Source organism: Aethalodelphis obliquidens, unplaced genomic scaffold (genome assembly GCF_003676395.1).
Source record: "Aethalodelphis obliquidens isolate GAN/ISIS:26980383/991018 unplaced genomic scaffold, ASM367639v1 scaffold34, whole genome shotgun sequence".
Classification (NCBI taxonomy): Eukaryota; Metazoa; Chordata; class Mammalia; order Artiodactyla; family Delphinidae; genus Aethalodelphis; species Aethalodelphis obliquidens.
The window spans coordinates 7,966,287-7,983,727 of NW_020837978.1; the positions used below are offsets into that span (position 1 = coordinate 7,966,287).

At 39.1% G+C, this 17,441-nt stretch overlaps 1 protein-coding gene across 1 annotated transcript in view; it reads left to right on the forward strand.

Moving 5' to 3' along the window:
- Positions 1-17,441, forward strand: part of SYCP2L (synaptonemal complex protein 2 like) — a 166,364-nt gene that overhangs the window by 123,143 nt on the left and 25,780 nt on the right. The window contains exons 21-27 of the mRNA XM_027128359.1: positions 4,890-5,032; positions 6,606-6,699; positions 7,178-7,275; positions 8,135-8,192; positions 8,288-8,369; positions 16,069-16,117; positions 17,173-17,320. Coding sequence (XP_026984160.1) covers positions 4,890-5,032; positions 6,606-6,699; positions 7,178-7,275; positions 8,135-8,192; positions 8,288-8,369; positions 16,069-16,117; positions 17,173-17,320 — 672 coding nt within the window. The remainder of the gene's footprint in view (positions 1-4,889; positions 5,033-6,605; positions 6,700-7,177; positions 7,276-8,134; positions 8,193-8,287; positions 8,370-16,068; positions 16,118-17,172; positions 17,321-17,441) is intronic.

The window sequence follows — 17,441 nt, forward strand, 5'->3', positions numbered from 1 at the left end:
TTGCAGAGCACAGGCTCCAGATGCGCAGGCTCAGCGGCCATGGCTCATGGGCCCAGCTGCTCTGCGGCATGTGGGATCTTCCCGGACCGGGGCACGAACCCATGTCCCCTGCATCGGCAGGCGGACTCCCAACCACTGTGCCACCAGGGAAGCCCTGTTGAGGAGTTTTGCATCTATATTCGTCAGTGATATTGGTCTGTAATTTTCTTTTTTTGTAGTATCTTTGTCTGGTTTTGGTATCAGGGTGATGGTGGCCTCATAGAATGAGTTTGGGAGTGTTCCTTCCTCTGCAACTTTTTGGAAGCATTTGAGAAGGATGGCTGTTAGCTCTTCTCTAAATTTTCGATAGAATTCACCTGTGAAGCCGTCTGGTCCTGGGCTTTTGTTTGTTGGAAGATTTTTAGTCACAGTTTCAATTTCATTACTTGTGATTGGTCTTTTCATATTTTCTATTTTCCCTGGTTCAGTCTTGGAAGGTTATACCTTTCTAAGAATTTGTCCATTTCTTCCAGGTTGTCCATTTTATTGGCATAGAGTTGCTTGTAGTAGTCTCAGGATGCTTTGTATTTCTGCAGTGTCAGTTGTTACTTCTCCTTTTTCATTTCTAATTTTATTGATTTGAGTCCTCTCCCTCTTGCTGAGTCTGGCTAAAGGTTTCTCAATTTGTTTGTCTTCTCAAAGAACCAGTTTTTAGTTTTATTGATGTTTGCTATTGTTTTCTTTGTTTCTATTTCATTTATTTCTGCTCTGATCTTTATGATTTCTTTCCTTCTGCAAACTTTGGGTTTTTTTTGTCCTTTTCTAGTTCCTTTAGGTGTAAGGTTAGATTGTTTATTGGAGATTTTTTCTTGTTTCTTGAGGTAGGCTTGTATAGCTATAAACTTCCCTCTTAGAACTGCTTTTGCTACATCCCATAGGTTTTGGATTGTTGTGTTTTCATTGTCATTTGTCTCTAGGTATTTTTTGATTTTCTCTTTGAGTTTGTTAGTGATCTCTTGGTTACTTAGTAATGTATTGTTTAGCCTCCATGTGTTTGTGTTTTTTACGTTTTTTTCCCTGTAATTGAATTCTAATCTCATAGCATTGTGGTCAGAAAAGATGCTTGATATGATTTCAGTCTTCTTAAATTTACTGAGGCTTGATTTGTGACCCAAGATGTGATCTATCCTGGAGAATGTTCTGTCTGCACTTGAGAAGAAAGTGTAATCTGTTTTGGGATGGAATGTCCTATAAATATCAATTAAATCTATCTGGTCTATTATGTCATTTAAAGCTTGTGTTTCCTTATTAATTTTCTGTTTGGATGATCTGTCCATTGGTGTGAGGTGTTAAAGTCCCCCAGTGTTATTGTGTTACTGTCGATTTCCTCTTTTATAGCTCTTAGCAGTTGCCTTATGCATTGAGGTGCTCCTTTGTTGGGTGCATATATATTTATAATTGTTATATCTTCTTCTTGGGTTGATCCCTTGATCATTATGTAGTGTCCTTCCTTGTCTCATGTAACATTCTTTATTTTAAAGTCTATTTTATCTGATATGAGTATTGCTACTCCAGCTTTCTTTTAATTTCCATTTGCATGGAATATCTTTTTCCATCCCCTCACTTTCAGTCTGTAAGTGTCCCTAGGTCTGAAGTGGGTCTCTTGTAGACAGCATATATATGAGTCTTGTTTTTGTATCCATTCAGCAAGCCTGTGTCTTTTGGTTGGAGCATTTAATCCATTCATGTTTAAGTAATTATCGATATGTATGTTCCTATTACCATTTTCTTAATTGTTTTGGGTTTGTTTTTGTACATCCTTTTCTTCTCTTGTGTTTCCCACTTAGAGAAGTTCCTTTAGCATTTGTTTTAGAGCTGGTTTGGTGGTGCTGAATTCTCTTAGCTTTTGTTTGTCTGTAAAGCTTTTGATTTTTCCATCGAATATGAATGAGATCCTTGCTGGGTAGAGTAATCTTGGTTGTAGGTTCTTCCCTTTCATCAATTTAAGTATATCATGTCACTCCCTTCTGGCTTGTAGAGTTTCTACTGAGAAATCAGCTGTTAACCTTATGGGAGTTCCCTTTCATGTTATTTTTCATTTTTCCCTTGCTGCTTTCAATAATTTTTCTTTGTCTTTAATTTTTGCCAATTTGATTACTATGTGTCTCGGCATGTTTCTCCTTGGGTTTATCCTGTATGGGACTCGCTGCGCTTGCTGGACTTGGGTGGCTATTTCCTTTCCCATGTTAGGGAAGTTTTTGATTATAATCTCTTCAAATATTTTCTCGGGTCCTTTCTCTCTCGTCTCCTTCTGGGACCCCTATAATGCGAATGTTGTTGCATTTAATGTTGTCCCAGAGGTCTCTTAGGCTGACTTCATTTCATTCTTTTTCTTTATTCTGTTCCACAGCAGTGAATTCCACCATTCTGTCTTCAAGGTCACTTATCCGTTCTTCTGCCTCAGTTATTCTGCTATTGATTCCTTCTAGTATATTTTTCATTTCATTTATTGTATTGTTCATCTCTGTTTGTTCTTTAATTCTTCTAGGTCTTTGTTAAACATTTCTTGCATCGTCTCGATCTTTGCCTCCATTCTTTTTCTGAGGTCCTGGATCATCTTCACTATCATTATTGTGAATTCTTTTTCTGGAAGGTTGCCCTTCTCCACTTCATTTAGTTGTTTTTCTGTTTTAGCTCGTTCCTTCATCTGGTACATAGCCCTCTGCCTTTTCATCTTGTCTGTCTTTCTGTGAATGTGGTTATTGTTCCACAGGGTGCAGGATTGTAGTTCTCCTTGCTTCTGCTGTCTGCCCTCTGGTGGATGAGGCTATCTAAGAGGCTTGTGCAAGTTTTTGACCAGTCCCCATCCTTAAGTCCTCCAACCCCCAGTCCTCTAACCCCCAGTCACCTCATTAACTTATAAAACACTCATCACTTCGGGCATTCCGAGGGTCTTAGAAGCTCTGGCGTCAGGAACCAGGGTCAAAGACCAAATATTAGAACAAAAGATGCTCCCGGCACCCCATCACTTAAAATGCGTTTCAGAAGCTCTGTGTCAGGAACAAAGGCCAAGATCAAATATATATTTCTTATGGTGTCACAGATAGGAAGAAGCACAAACGAGAAGTTTTACAGTCACAACATTGGAAAGATAGTATACGTTGAGTTGGAGGTGTCTCCTATCTGTAGTAAAGGAAAGGGGTTTATAAACATCTTACTAGAAATGTAAATTCAATATAATCATAAGTTAAGAGTAACTTAATTTATATAGTCATTACCTGTTACTATTCACTTAAGGTATGCAAAATATCATTCGTGTTTATTCTGAAGTTAATATTTTTATAGACTTCCATGGATTTTCTGACTGTGGTACCCCTAACATTACATATTTTAAGTTTCTGAACCTGAACTTTGCTGTTGAGGTGATTTTCAGCAACCAACTTGCCAAACTTAATATTCTACACTTCATAAATATATCACATTTTGGGGAGACTTTAAAATTCATAAAGTGCCTCACAGTAGCAGGAGGAAGTAGGTGTGATGTTTTAGTTTTATAGCCGAGGCAACTGAGGCTTGTGTAGCAAACACTACAAGCAAGACTTGCCTTTTGCGTGCCGAGCCCTTCCTGCTAAGGGGTTGACAGTGTTTTAGGGGCCTGTGGAGGGCAGCCCTCGGGCTACTTCTTCTTGCCCTTGTACCGAGCCCCACAGCCCAACTAGCTATTTACATTTTCAGACCTTGTTTAGAATTACTTTTGCTGCAGGGATTTAGAGACGTTCTCTGCAGTGACTGAACGTCCAGTAAGATCAGCATTTGGGGGATTGTTGAACTTTACTAGAGGCCAGCACTGTTGTATAGAAATAGGATCTGAACCATATATAAAAAAATTTCTAGTAGCCTCATTAAGTTTTTTTCAAGTGGACTAATTTTAATAATATATATTTATTTCACTCAGTATGTCCAAAATATTAACAGTTTAACATGTAATCAATATGAACAATTAATGAGGTATTTTACCTTCTCTGTTTTGGTACTGTGTCTTCACCAACTAATGTGTATTTTATGCTTATAATGCAATTCATGTTGTACTAGCCACATTTCGAGTACCACTGGCCACAGATCTAGACCCAGGTGTGTCTCTTTTTTCCTCTTTTCATTCTCATCAGTTTGGGACCCTGAGCTTTGCCTGCTCTTTCATGGGTTTTACTCTTTTCACCCCTGCTGCTTCCAACACAGCTTGTACTTCCTGTGGCTTATTCTTGGGCTCGCTATGAATTGTGGTCTAAACTATTTTCTCTTCTAAAACCAATTACTATTTGTCAGTAAAGGGCTGATGTCCTGGTAGGAGGCCCTCAAGGAGACTGTTGTCTGAGAATTAGGCCTCTCTGGAGAATGTTTCCATTTCTCTTCTTTAAGTGGAATCTGTTGAGATGAGTGTGGATTATTCCAGTTTGTATATTGAGAACAGTGGATTTTATTTTGAATTTTAGAAATGAGTGGGATCTGAGAGAGACAGATAGAATGAGAATGAGTGTTGTGCTTAATATATTGAGAAGTAAAATACCTGTTACAGATGATAGCTTTGTATTCACAAATGTTCTTTAAAAAATGGATTGAATTTTAGAAGACAAAATATCTCATTTGCTATGCTGCTAAGTTACTTCTGTCTCTGCTAGATTAACTGCTTAAACATATTTTTGTGTGTGTGTGTCTGTGTGTAAAAACACACATGTGCATCTAATAAAAATAATTTCAGAGTAACTTTATTCAAATAATTTCTTTTCAACTTCTCATTGTGGAAGAATCTGGACAGTGAACAAATATCCCAGTGCAGTTATTTAAAATTATAAAATTTAAAAATATAACCTTTCAGTATGTTGATCTACATTGGTATACTTTATTTTTGCTAGAAACTGAGATGAAGATGCTCAAAATTTACCTGAAGAAGCCTATTAATATCAGAAACAAAGAAGTGATGAAAATAGAAATTCATTTTGAATTGCAATTCAACATAGCACAAGCTTCCATTAAAGCTTTAGGAGATGACAAACAGGTGGCATGTTTAATTCTTCTTGATTATTTATCAGTAAATATGTTTTAGTATGATTTCATGTCTCTTACATTTCCATGTTGGGGTTTTAAAAATTGAGATATAATTGACCTAAAACATATTAGTTTCAGGTGTACATCATGATGATTCCACTTTTGTATATATTGTGAAAAAATCGCCACAATGAGACTAGTTGACAACTATCACCATTGTTAGAAGTTATTTTTTTGTGAACAAAAAAAATTTAGAGAATTTAGTCTCTGAGCAACTTTCGAAAATGCAATATAGTATTAACTATAGTCACCATATTGTACCTTACATCCCCGTGACATATTCATTTTATAACAGGAAGTTTGTACCTTTTGACCCCCTTCACCCATTTCGCCTACCCTCAACCCCCTCCTCTGGAACCACCAATCTGCTCTCTGTATCTATGAGCTTGTTTTTGTTGTTGGTTTTGAGATTCCACATATAAGTGAGATCATACGGTATTTGTCTGTCTCTGTCTGACTTATTTCACTTTTCATAATGCCCCCAAGGTCCACCCGTGTTGTTGCAAATGGCAGGATTTGCTTCTTTTTTTATGGCTGAATAATATGCTGTTTTAAATATAGATGGATAGATACACACACGTATATATGTGAATCCAGCTAAGTGTTTGTCGGTTTTGTTTATATTTTCAAAGAACCAGCTCTTAGTTTCATTGATCTTTTCTATTGTTTTTTTAGTGTCTTTTGTTTATTTCCGTTCTGTTCTTCATTTGCTTCCTTCTACTAACTTTGGGTTCATTTATTTTTCTTTCTAGTTCCTTGAGGTGTAAAGATATGTTGTTTATTTGAGTTATTTCTTTTCTTTATTATTGTTATTGTTTTGATCACTCTGCACAGCATGCGGGATCTTAGTTCCCCAACCAGGGATCGAACTTGTGCCCCCTGTATTGGAAGCACAGAGTCTTAACCACTGGACCACCAGGGAAGTCCTTCTTTTCTTTTCTGATGTGGGCATTTATCACTATGAACTTCCCTCTTAGAAATGCTTTTGCTGCACCTCATAAGTTTTGGTATGTTGCATTTCCATTTTCATTTGCCAAAAGTTTTTTTTAATCTCTTTTGATTTCTTCATTGACTCGTTGGTTTTTCAGAAGCGTGTTATTTAATCTCCATGTATTCATGAGTTTTCCAGTTTTCTTCTTGTAATTGATTTCTGGTTTCATACCACTGTAGTTGGTAAAGATGCTTGATATGATTTCAGTCTTCTTAAATTTATTAAGACTTGTTTCGTGACCTAATATATGATCTATCCTGGATTCCATATGTGCTTGAGAAGAATGTGTAATCTGTTGCTTTCGGGTAGAATGTTATGTATATGTCAAGTCCATTGGATCTAACGTGTCATTTAAGGCTGATGTTTCCATATTGATTTTCCATCTGAGTGATGTATCCATTGATGTAAGTGGGGTATTAAAGTCCCTTCCTGTTATTGTATTGCTGTCTATGTCTCTTTAGGTCTGTTAATAATAAATTTTTAAAAGGATTACTGCTTTTAAAAATCATGTGATTTTTGGTTTTCATTTCAGGTGAGGCCTGACCAGACGAAAATCTCCTCAGACCGTTCTGGTGAGTTTGAGAAAGAAGACACTGAGATTCCTGGCAGCCACGAAAGAGAGACAGGTATATTGGGAAATAACAAAATTTCTTACCTGGATTCCATAGAGAAGCAATGATAAAATATTACTTGAAAGAGGTCACTGAAAACCTTTGGTCATATAGGAGTAATTAATGTGTTATTATACCTTTGGAGAAAGAAAAGTTGCTGATTAAACCTTGAATTATTTTCTCCACCTGATACAGTTTGTCTTGGGGTCAATTGGAAATGACAAAAGAGAAATTATGATGGGGTGGCAGGAGGCAAGTGCGTAGGGCCCTGTCTACCCATGAAGCTGGCCCTGCATAGGTTACATATCTCTTATGATTTAGACCCAAAAGCAGTTTTCCAAGGTGCCCATAGCAGGTCCTAATTACCAGCTCTTACCAAAAGATGGTGATGTACTTGCAGTATGAATCTCATGAAGAGCATTTGGAGGGTGTACGCAGCATTGTGTATGGTTATTGTTACCATTCTTTACTGCTCTTTTCTTAATGTGTATAGACCAAGCAAAGGAATCTACCGAGCTGGCAGAGTTAACCAGTGCTGAAGATAACAATTGCCCAACAACTCTCCCCTTAAATAACCAGTCTGAGCCTACTGTGAGTACAGGGAACTGGGGACAAGATTCTGAACTGTATCCACCAGGATGCTGGCAGGTGGTAGCTGACTCTCCGGCTTGTCCATTTTCTCCTGGTCAACCATCTCTCTCTTTTTTCACTATCCCCTCCTTTAAATTACTTTTGCCTGCCGTGTTTGTTTTTTCTCGACTTTCACGCATCTTGGCTCTCCCGCGGAATGTGTCGCTTGGCTGGCTTTGCCTCATTCCTTCATTTGGAATCTGGAGACTGAGTTTGGGAAAAGCAGCCTAATGTTTGGAATCAGACCTGGTTTTCACTTACTGATTGTGGGAACTTGGGAAAATTACTTAAAATCATTGAGCCTGAGGTTTCTCATCTGTAAAGCAAAGGTAATAGCTGGTTTACAGTGTGGCCGTCTTAGGATTAAAAGCATAAATACATAAAGCACCTAACACACTGCTTGGCCTGTATTGGTGTTCAGTCCATTTTCTTATGTTTGATTACATGCACACATTATACAGAAATGTGACAGTGTTATGATTTTTTTTAAAAACAAATACACCAAAGATTATTCCTCCAGATAGATTGTCTTTTTGGGAACTCGTACATATCTCGACAGTTATGATGCTGTTGAAGACATTTTTGTAAGTCTTCCTTTGATGTTTCCCTTAGTAACTCTGAGACACTCTGTGATTGTCTTTGATGGTGGCAAATCTTCTGAGGGTAGATATTGACGTTTCTGGAACAGCCAACTGTCATTTGGAGCTAAATCTAATGAACAAAGAGCCTGATACCCTACTCTTTAAATGCTTTTCTTTGGAATTGTAAAAAATTTCAAAGACAACATAGTTAAACTTAGGTATATATGTTTTTCCTGCAGCAAACAAATACAGCTGATAACTCACCTGAAAAATCGAAACTGGATGATACACAAAAAGGTCAGATTTTTTTCTGTCATAAGACTTGAATGGTATATTTAAATGTTTACTTGAGATGCTTAATAATTTTTGTTTTTCATTTTCATGCTTGGAAGTTACTTCAAAACTCGAATATTCTTTAGATTTACAAGAACCATCAGCAAAAATGCAGGTTCCTGAATTAAATGATACATCTAGGTACGTGATTTTCAAAACTCATAAACCATGTAGATTGCTGTTAATGTGACTCATTAATTACAATTCAACTGTCTAGGTTTTTCCCCCTTTTTTGCATCTGGTTGTGCTCCACACAAGGAGAGAGCATTGTGTGCAGTTTTCTGCAGAATGATTTGAGCAGGGCTGGAAAGTTCTCTTGACCTGTGTGTCTCTACCATTATAGTCCCAATGTTATCTTTAGTGATGTCGTTTTCTGTAGCAGAACACTGAATATCCCTCGCCAGAAAACATGTATTACTTGGCATTGTTTTATTGCCACTTTCCATGTAGGCCTCTGAAGAATGGGTCATACCTGTGATTTTTTTTTTACAGCTTTATTGAGATATAACTGAAATAAAATAAAGTATACATATTTAAAGTGTACAATTGGATGTATACTTTAACATCAAATTTTTGACACAGTTTTTTTTAACATCTTTATTGGAGTATAATTGCTTTACAATGGTGTGTAGGTTCTGCTTTATAACAAAGTGAATCAGCTATACATATATCCCCATATCTCCTTCCTCTTGTGTCTCACTCCCACCCTCCCTATCCCACCCCGCTAGGTGGTCCCAAAGAACCGAGCTGGTCTCCCTGTGCTGTGTGGCTGCTTCCCACTAGCTATCTATTTTACATTTGGTAGTATATATATGTCCATGCCACTCTCTCACTTCATCCCAGCTTACCCTTCCCCCTCCCAGTGTCCTCAAGTCCATTCTCTACATCTGCATCTTTATTCCTGTCCTGCCCCTAGGTTCGTCATAACCATTTTTTTTTTTTTAGATTCCATATATATGTGTTAGCATACTGTGTTTGTTTTTCTCTTTCTGACTTACTTCACTCTGTATGACAGACTCTAGGTCCATCCACCTCACTACAAATAACTGAATTTCGTTTCTTTTTATGGCTGAGTAATATTCCATTGTATATATGCACCACATCTTCTTTATCCATTCATCTGTCGATGGACACTTAGGTTGCTTCCATGTCCTGGCTATTGTAAATAGTGCTGCAATGAACATTGTGGTACATGACTTTTTTTTAATAATGGTTTTCTCAGGGTATATGCCCAGTAGTGGGATTGCTGGGTTGTATGGTAGTTCTATTTTTAGTTTTTTTTTTTTTGAGGTAAGCGGGCCTCTCACTGTTGTGGCTTCTTCCGTTGCGGAGCACAGGCTCCGGACGCACAGGCTCAGCGGCCATGGCTCACGGGCCCAGCTGCTCCGCGGCATGTGGGATCTTCCCGGACCGGGGCACGAACCCGTGTCCCCTGCATTGGCAGGCAGACTCTCAACCACTGCGCCACCAGGGAAGCCCTATTTTTAGTTTTTTAAGGAACCTCCATACGGTTCTCCATAGTGGCTGTACCAATTCACATTCCCACCAGCAGTGCAAGAGTGTTCCCTTTTCTCCACACCCTCTCCCACATTTATTGTTTGTAGATTTTTTGATGATGGCCATTCTGACCAGTGTGAGGTGATACCTCATTGTAGTTTTGATTTGCATTTCTCTAATGATTAGTGATGTTGAGCATCCTTTCCTGTGTTTGTGGGCAATCTGTATATCCTCTTTGGAGGACTGTCTCTTTAGGTCTTCTGCCCATTTTTGGATTGGGTTGTTTGTTTTTTTGTTATTGAGCTGCATGAGCTGCTTGTATATTTTGAGATGAATCCTTTGTCAGTTGCATCATTTGCAAATATTTTCTCCCATTCTGAGGGTTGTCTTTTCATCTTATTTATGGTTTCCTTTGCTGTGTAAAAGCTTTGAAGTTTCATTAGGTCCCATTTGTTTATTTTTTTTTCCCTTAATCTAGGAGGTGGGTCAAAAAGGATCTTGCTGTGATTTATGTCATAGAGTGTTCTGCCTATGTTTTCCTCTAAGGGTTTTATAGTATCGGGCCTTACATTTAGGTCTTTAATCCGTTTTGAGTTTATTTTTGTGTTTGGTGTTAGGGAGTGTTCTAATTTCATTCTTTTGCATGTAGCTGTCCAGTTTTCCCAGTACCACTTATTGAAGAGGCTGTCTTCTCTCCACTGTATACTCTTGCCGCCTTTATTAAAAATAAGGTGACCATATGTGCGTGGGTTTATCTCTGGGCTTTCTATCCTGTTCCATTGATCTATATTTCTGTTTTTGTGCCAGTAGCATACTGTCTTGATTACTGTAGCTTTGTAGTATAGTCTGAAGTCAGGGAGCCTTATTCCTCCAGCTCCATTTTTCTTTCTCAAGATTGTTTTGGCTATTCGGGGTCTTTTGTGTTTCCATACAAGTTGTGAAATTTTTTGTTCTAGTTCTGTGAAAAATGCCATTGGTAGTTTGATAGGGATTGCATTGAATCTGTCGATTGCTTTGGGTAGTATAGTCATTTTCACAGTGTTGATTATTCCAATCCAAGAACATGGTATATCTCTCCATCTGTTTGTATCATCTTTAATTTCTTTCATCAGTGTCTTATAGTTTTCTGCATACAGGTCTTTTGTTTCCTTAGGTAGGTCTGTTCCTAGATATTTTATTCTTTTTGTTGCAATGGTAAATGGGAGTGTTTTCTTGATTTCTCTTTCAGATTTTTCATCATTAGTGTATAGGAACGCCAGAGATTTCTGTGCATTAATTTTGTATCCTGCTACTTTACCAGATTCATTGATTAGCTCTAGTAGTTTTCTGGTAACATCTTTAGGATTCTCTATGTATAGTATCATGTCATCTGCAAACAGTGACAGCTTTACTTCCTCTTTTCTGATTTGGATTCCTTTTATTTCTTTTTCGTCTCTGATTGCTGTGGCTAAAATTTCCAAAACTATGTGAATAATAGTGGTGAGAGTGGACAGCCTTGTCTTGTTCCTGATCTTAGAGGAAATGGTTTCAGTTTTTCACCACTGAGAACAATGTTGGCTGTGGGTTTTTCATATATGGCCTTTATTATCTTAAGGTACGTTCCCACTATGCCTACTAAATGGGTGTTGGATTTTGTCAAAAGCTGTTTCTGCATCTGTTGAGGTGATCATATGGTTTCTCTCCTTCAATTTGTTAATATGGTTTATCACATTGATTGATTTGTGTATATTGGAGAGTCCTTGCATTCCTGGGATAAACCCCACTTGATCATGGTGTATGATCCTGTTAATGTGCTGTTGGATTCTGTTTGCTAGTATTTTGTTGAAGATTTTTCCATCTATGACATACAGTTTTTGACATATGTCTACACCCAGGAACCATCACCACAATCAAGATAAGGACCGTATCCGTCATCTCCGAGAGTTTCTTCCTGCCCCTTTGAAACCCCTCCCTCCTGTCTTTCTGCATTCCCACCCCGACCCTTAGCAATCACTGGTCTGCTTTCTGTCGCTATAGATGAGTTTGTAGTTTTAAAAATCTATTTAAATGGAACCAAACAATAAGTACTTTTTTTCTAGCTTCTTTCATTCAGTGTGATTATTTTGAGATTCATCTTGTATCAACAGTTCATTCTTTTATGTTATTGAGTAGTATGGAGAATAGTGGATCCGTTGTATGGATACACCACATTTTGTTTATCCATTCTCCTGCTGATGGACATTTGAGTTTCCAGGTTTTTGTTGTTACAAGTAAAGCCCTGAGGATTCATGTGTAAGTCTTTGTATGGAGATGTGTTTTCTTTTCTCTTGGGTAAATATATAGGAATGGGATAGCTGGATCATGATTGGTATATGTTTAACTTTTTAAAAAAGTGCCAAAATGTTTTCCAAAGTCTTTGCAGCATTTTACATTCCTCCCAGCAGTCTCTGAGGGTTGTATTTGATTTATTTTTCTTTTTGGCTGTGCCATGCAGCATGTGGGATCTTAGTTCCCCAACGAGTGTGGATTGAACCCACACCCCCCTGCATTGGAAGTGCAGAGTCTTAACCACTGGACTGCAGCAAAGTCCCAATCTTTGAGGGTTCTAGTTGCTAGACATTTTTGTCAATAGGTTCAGTAATACAATTTCATTGATGGATGGACCGATGAATGAATGAACAGATCCAATACTGATGTGGGCAATTTCTTCATTCCTCTGCCAGAACCACACAGTCCCCCAGAGGGTCCTCAGTGTGTTATAATTTCCTTTATTTACTTCATTAGTTTTTATATGTTATTGTGGTTCCACCTCCCCAATACCATTCTTCTTCTGTGAGTTACTAGATATCTCTCCTATTGTTTTTCTGTGTCAGCCTATATTGGTTTTGGGCTTTAAGAGTTTACAATTTATATATGAACAGTGCTGTTTCTCCTTTTATGATGTTAGTTTAAAGCACTCTGTCATACTGTGAAATTTGTTCTTTCTTGACCTTAAAAAATGAGAGCTTTGGGGCTTCCCTGGTGGCGCAGTGGTTGAGGGTCTGCCTGCCGGTGCGGGGGACACGGGTTCGAGCCCTGGTCTGGGGGGATCCCACATGATGCAGAGTGACTGGGCCCATGAGCCACAACTACTGAGCCTGTGCGTCTGGAGCCTGTGCTCCGCAACAAGAGAGGCCGCGACAGTGAGAGGCCCGTGCACCGCAGTGAAGAGTGGCCACCGCTTGCCAAAACTAGAGAAAGCCCTCGCACAGAAACAAAGACCCAACAGAGCCATAAATAAATAAATAAATAAATGCTGAGCTGATGTCCTTCTAAAAAAAAAAAAAAAAAGAAGAGAGAGTTCTAAGCCAGGAATAGAGCCTACATTTCTGTCAGGCCATGAGCCAGGAAAGAAAAAGTAGTGTTTTTATACCATCGCTATAGCTAGCCATTCATTGTTCAAGGATCTCTTTCAACTAGAAGAGGGTAGAAACCTGCCCTACCCCTACACTTCCTTCCCATCACACTTTCTTGTCCAGGCTTTTTTTTTTTTTTTTTTTTTTTTTTTTTTTTTGCAGTACTCAGGCTTCTCGCTGTTGTGGCCTCTCCCGTTGCGGAGCACAGGCTCCGGACACACAGGCTCAGCGGCCATGGCTTATGGGCCCAGCCGCTCCGCGGCATGTGGGATCCTCCCAGACCGGGGCACGAACCCGTGTCCCCTGCATCGGCAGGCGGACTCTCAACAACTGCGCCACCAGGGAAGCCCCAGTGTCTCATTCTTTAAGATCCTTGGAGCAATCCAGGTTTCTTCCGACTTCACCTCTTCCTCTCACATCTGCCTCAGAAGGAGTGGGGCGCTGGCAGGGGCTTCCAGCATGGTTTGGAAGTGTGCTGCTGTAAGGCAACCCTGCCGGGGCTGTGCCTTCCCAGTAACCTGCTGCCACTCTCTGTGCCTGTCTGATCCTCCATTCAGCAGTGAGAGAATTCTTCAGCCCCACTTGAATCTGAGAATCCTTTTTCTCATTCTGAGAGGCATGGAACATTGTTGCTCTTGCTCCTAGAGGTCCAGATTCGGCTTTGGGAAGGGGCTGCATGCTTGGTCCTACGGAATATTTCCACATAGAGCAGAAGGGTAGGTCTTGGACTTATGGAGGGTACATAGTTCCCCTAGAGCATCTAACAGTAACACCACAGACTCTGAGTTAAAGATTCCTGACTGGAGTAATCTGTTCATCTCCGGGTCTCTGTTTTTTTGTTCTGCAAATGAGTACTTCAGTTAAAAGGGATGTTCAGATGCCAGTATTGCAAAGAAATCTTGGGTACTGCTCAGAGCTTTTTAGCTGTTCCATGTTGGAATAAAACAGCACCTGTAGCTGCTTATAAATTCAGACTGAAACCGCAGAACGCATTTCGGGACTCAGTAGAGCATAGGTTCTTCTGTCTCAGCACAGAAAGAATTCAGCAAGAGGCAGAGTGACAGGTAAAGAAAGAGTTTATTAGTATAGGAGGCTTGTGAGGGGTACAAGAGGTGCGAGAGGCCTCTGCCCCTAGCACTTAATGGGTTACATTTTTATAAACAAAGGAAAAGTGGGGAGAGGGGAGAAATCCACTTTCTTCCTCATTCTTGAGTAGACATCAAGCTTCCCTCATCACCTCCTCCTCCATGTCGGACAGGGGAGTTTTCTTGTCCCTAGTGGTCAAACCAGGACGGTCATGGCGCTATTCAAATCAGCAGAAGGATGATAATGTATGCTAAAATATGGTAAGTCATCTCAGGTTTCAGTGTAATGAGGGTCTTCTACTTTGGAATGTCACCTTTCCCTATATTTTTGTTTTTAGCATGTGCAGAGGAGCATGTCCTAGGGATCATTAACTTACCTCAACCAGCAGGATGCAGACATCATTGACTTGATGTATATTTTTGTTGTTAGTTTCGTTGTTAAGCAAGCCTGCTTTGTTTCATGATTTTCCGATTGCTTTCTTGAGTGATCATTAACTTACAATGGTTTCCCAAAGCTCCCTGAAGTTCCCTGTCTATCTATAATCCCCTAGTGGGATTTTTAACTAGCTATTTGATTTTCCTACTGTATCTCTATCAAGACTAAACACACACAAACTAACAGTGTAAGACTTTTTTTTTATAGGCATTTTATTTTATTTTTTTACATCTTTGTTGGAGTATAATTGCTTTACAATGGCATGTTGGTTTCTGCTTTATAACAAAGTGAATCAGCTATACATATACATATGTTCCCATATCTCTTCCCTCTTGCATCTCCCTCCCTCCCACACTCCCTATCCCACCCCTCTAGGTGGTCACAAAGCACCGAGCTGATCTCCCTGTGCCATGCGGCTGCTTCCCACTAGCTACCTACCTTACGTTTGGTAGTGTATATATGTCCATGCCTCTCTCTCGCTTTGTCACAGCTTACCCTTCCCCCTCCCCATATCCTCAAGTCCGTTCTCTAGTAGGTCTGTGTCTTTATTCCTGTCTTACCCCTAGGTTCTTCATGACATTTTTTTTTCTTAAATTCCATATATATGTGTTAGCATAACTTTTTAAAAATTGTGATAAAATAGGCATAATGTAAAATTTACCATCTTAACCATTTTCAAGTGTACCGTTCAGTGGCATTAAGTACCTTCACGTTGTCGTACAGCCATCACCACCAGCCGTCTCCTGAGCTTTTTCATCTTCATCTTTCTGAAACTTGGTCCCCATTAAACAACTCCCCTTTAACAAAATCAAAGGATATAAGATTAACGTAAAAAAATCAAGTTTCTTTCTATATGGTAGCAAATAGAAAGACTTGTCTTTTGGTTTTATGACAATAGCAAACTGTATTTGATAAGGGGTAAATATCTGAAGTATAATATATAAGGAACTCCTACAATTCAGTAGCAAAAAAAAAACACCTGATTAAAAAAAATGGGGAAAGGACTTGAATAGACATTTCTCCAAAGAAGATATACAAATGGCCAATAAGTATGTGAAAAGATGCTCAACATCACTAATCATCAAGAAGAGCTTGCCTTTTTAGCACCCAGCTGATTCTAAGGCAGAGCCAGGCGGGAAACACTGCTCTGTAGCACTGTCACACTCACTGCTTACTTGCTGACGTTACCCTGCCAGCCTCTTCTTTGGATGCCTGACAGAGAAGGGCTCAATAAAGTTTTGTTTTGTGTTAAATAGCCAGTTGTTGGCAGGCAGAAGGTGTATGGAAATGGATCGCAGGGTAGAAAGTTTGTCTCAGAATGGGGTACTTCCCATGAGTTGAGCTCACAATCAAAGGACGTGTAAAGGGAAAGAAAAAGTGCTGTGAAGCTGGGAAAGGAGAAGATGTTGGTGAAACAGTTCCATTAATTCAATGTATTTTGCTTTTAGGGAAGAGTCTGCTTTGGAGGGTGACAGAAAGCAAGAAACAAGGATGTCGGTAATGGAATCACTTTCATTGTTTTGGGGCAGCCCTTCCCATGTTTTAGTTATTTGCATACCATCTTCAAACTTTACCATTACTCTGCTCTTTGTTTCTCAGTTTAATTTATCTTAAGCTTGTTTTACTTATTTATTTTTCTTTCCTCACTTCTATTTTTATTTTTTAATAGATCTTTATTGGAGTATAATTGCTTCAGAATACTGTGTTAGTTTCTGTTGTACACCAAACTGAATCAGCCACATGCATAAAGCATTTCACTTTGAAATGGAAAGTCAGCATTAGTTGTAACAAATAGTTGGTAAGCCCCCAAATAAATATGACGGAGAATAACAAAGTTATATTGAATTGTACTTTTCCTTGTATTAGGCCTTGAGCCAAAAGTCTGTTCTTGCTTTGTTAAACAAAAAAAAAGATTATGAACTAGAAGAGAAATATTAAAGACCTACTAGCAGCTGAGATTTACTCTGAATAGAATCAGAAGTGTTAATGAATTGAAAAGAAATTTTTTGCTCTGAGTCAGTGATGTGGTTTTGTTCCTGTGTGTGCCCATTTCCATCTCTCCATTGTTCTTGCTTTGGGAAGCAGAGTTTAAGTCTATTGTCAGTATGTTAAAAAAAATGTATAGACAGTAAATGAAATTAATTTTTCTAAAATAAGAGATCATGGGCTTCAAACAAATTAAAGCTCTTTCTGACTTTCTTTTAGCGGTGGTTCTCAGTCCTATGGGTTAGTGTTTTGAAGTTAGTGTTGGCCCAGTAATCAGGTGCATCAGCTTTTGGAAAGTCATCTACCATCTCTACAGCTACAAGTATTTGATTAAAGAGGATTGTGTCTCTTTTACTACAGCCGCTTGGTGGAGAACTAATGAAATAATCATCCTCTTTTTCTCCCTTCTCCTTACTTCTGTGCCCTTTCATTATGGAAGAAAGCCCAGTCTTCTAGAAGAAGGAGTTATTTCTCTTTTGTCTAACTTCGTAGTCATATGTTTAATTGCACATAAATGGTACTAACGTCCTTTTAATAGTTCTCATTTATCACTGTGTTTGTAAAAGTTTAATTATAGGAAACACCTCTTCTCGGAGAGTAATGAAGACTCAAGTACGAGTGCCAGTGAACTGTCTTGGACCAGTAACCAAAAAAGGAAATCCCTAAAGTCATATACTAATAGAAAAAAGATAAGAACCAGAAGTAACATAAAAAGTAAGTTTGGGGCTTCCCTGGTGGCGCAGTGGTTGGGAGTCCGCCTGCCGATGCGGGGAACACGGGTTCGTGCCCCGGCCCAGGAGGGAGGATCCCACATGCCGCGGAGCGGCTGGGCCCG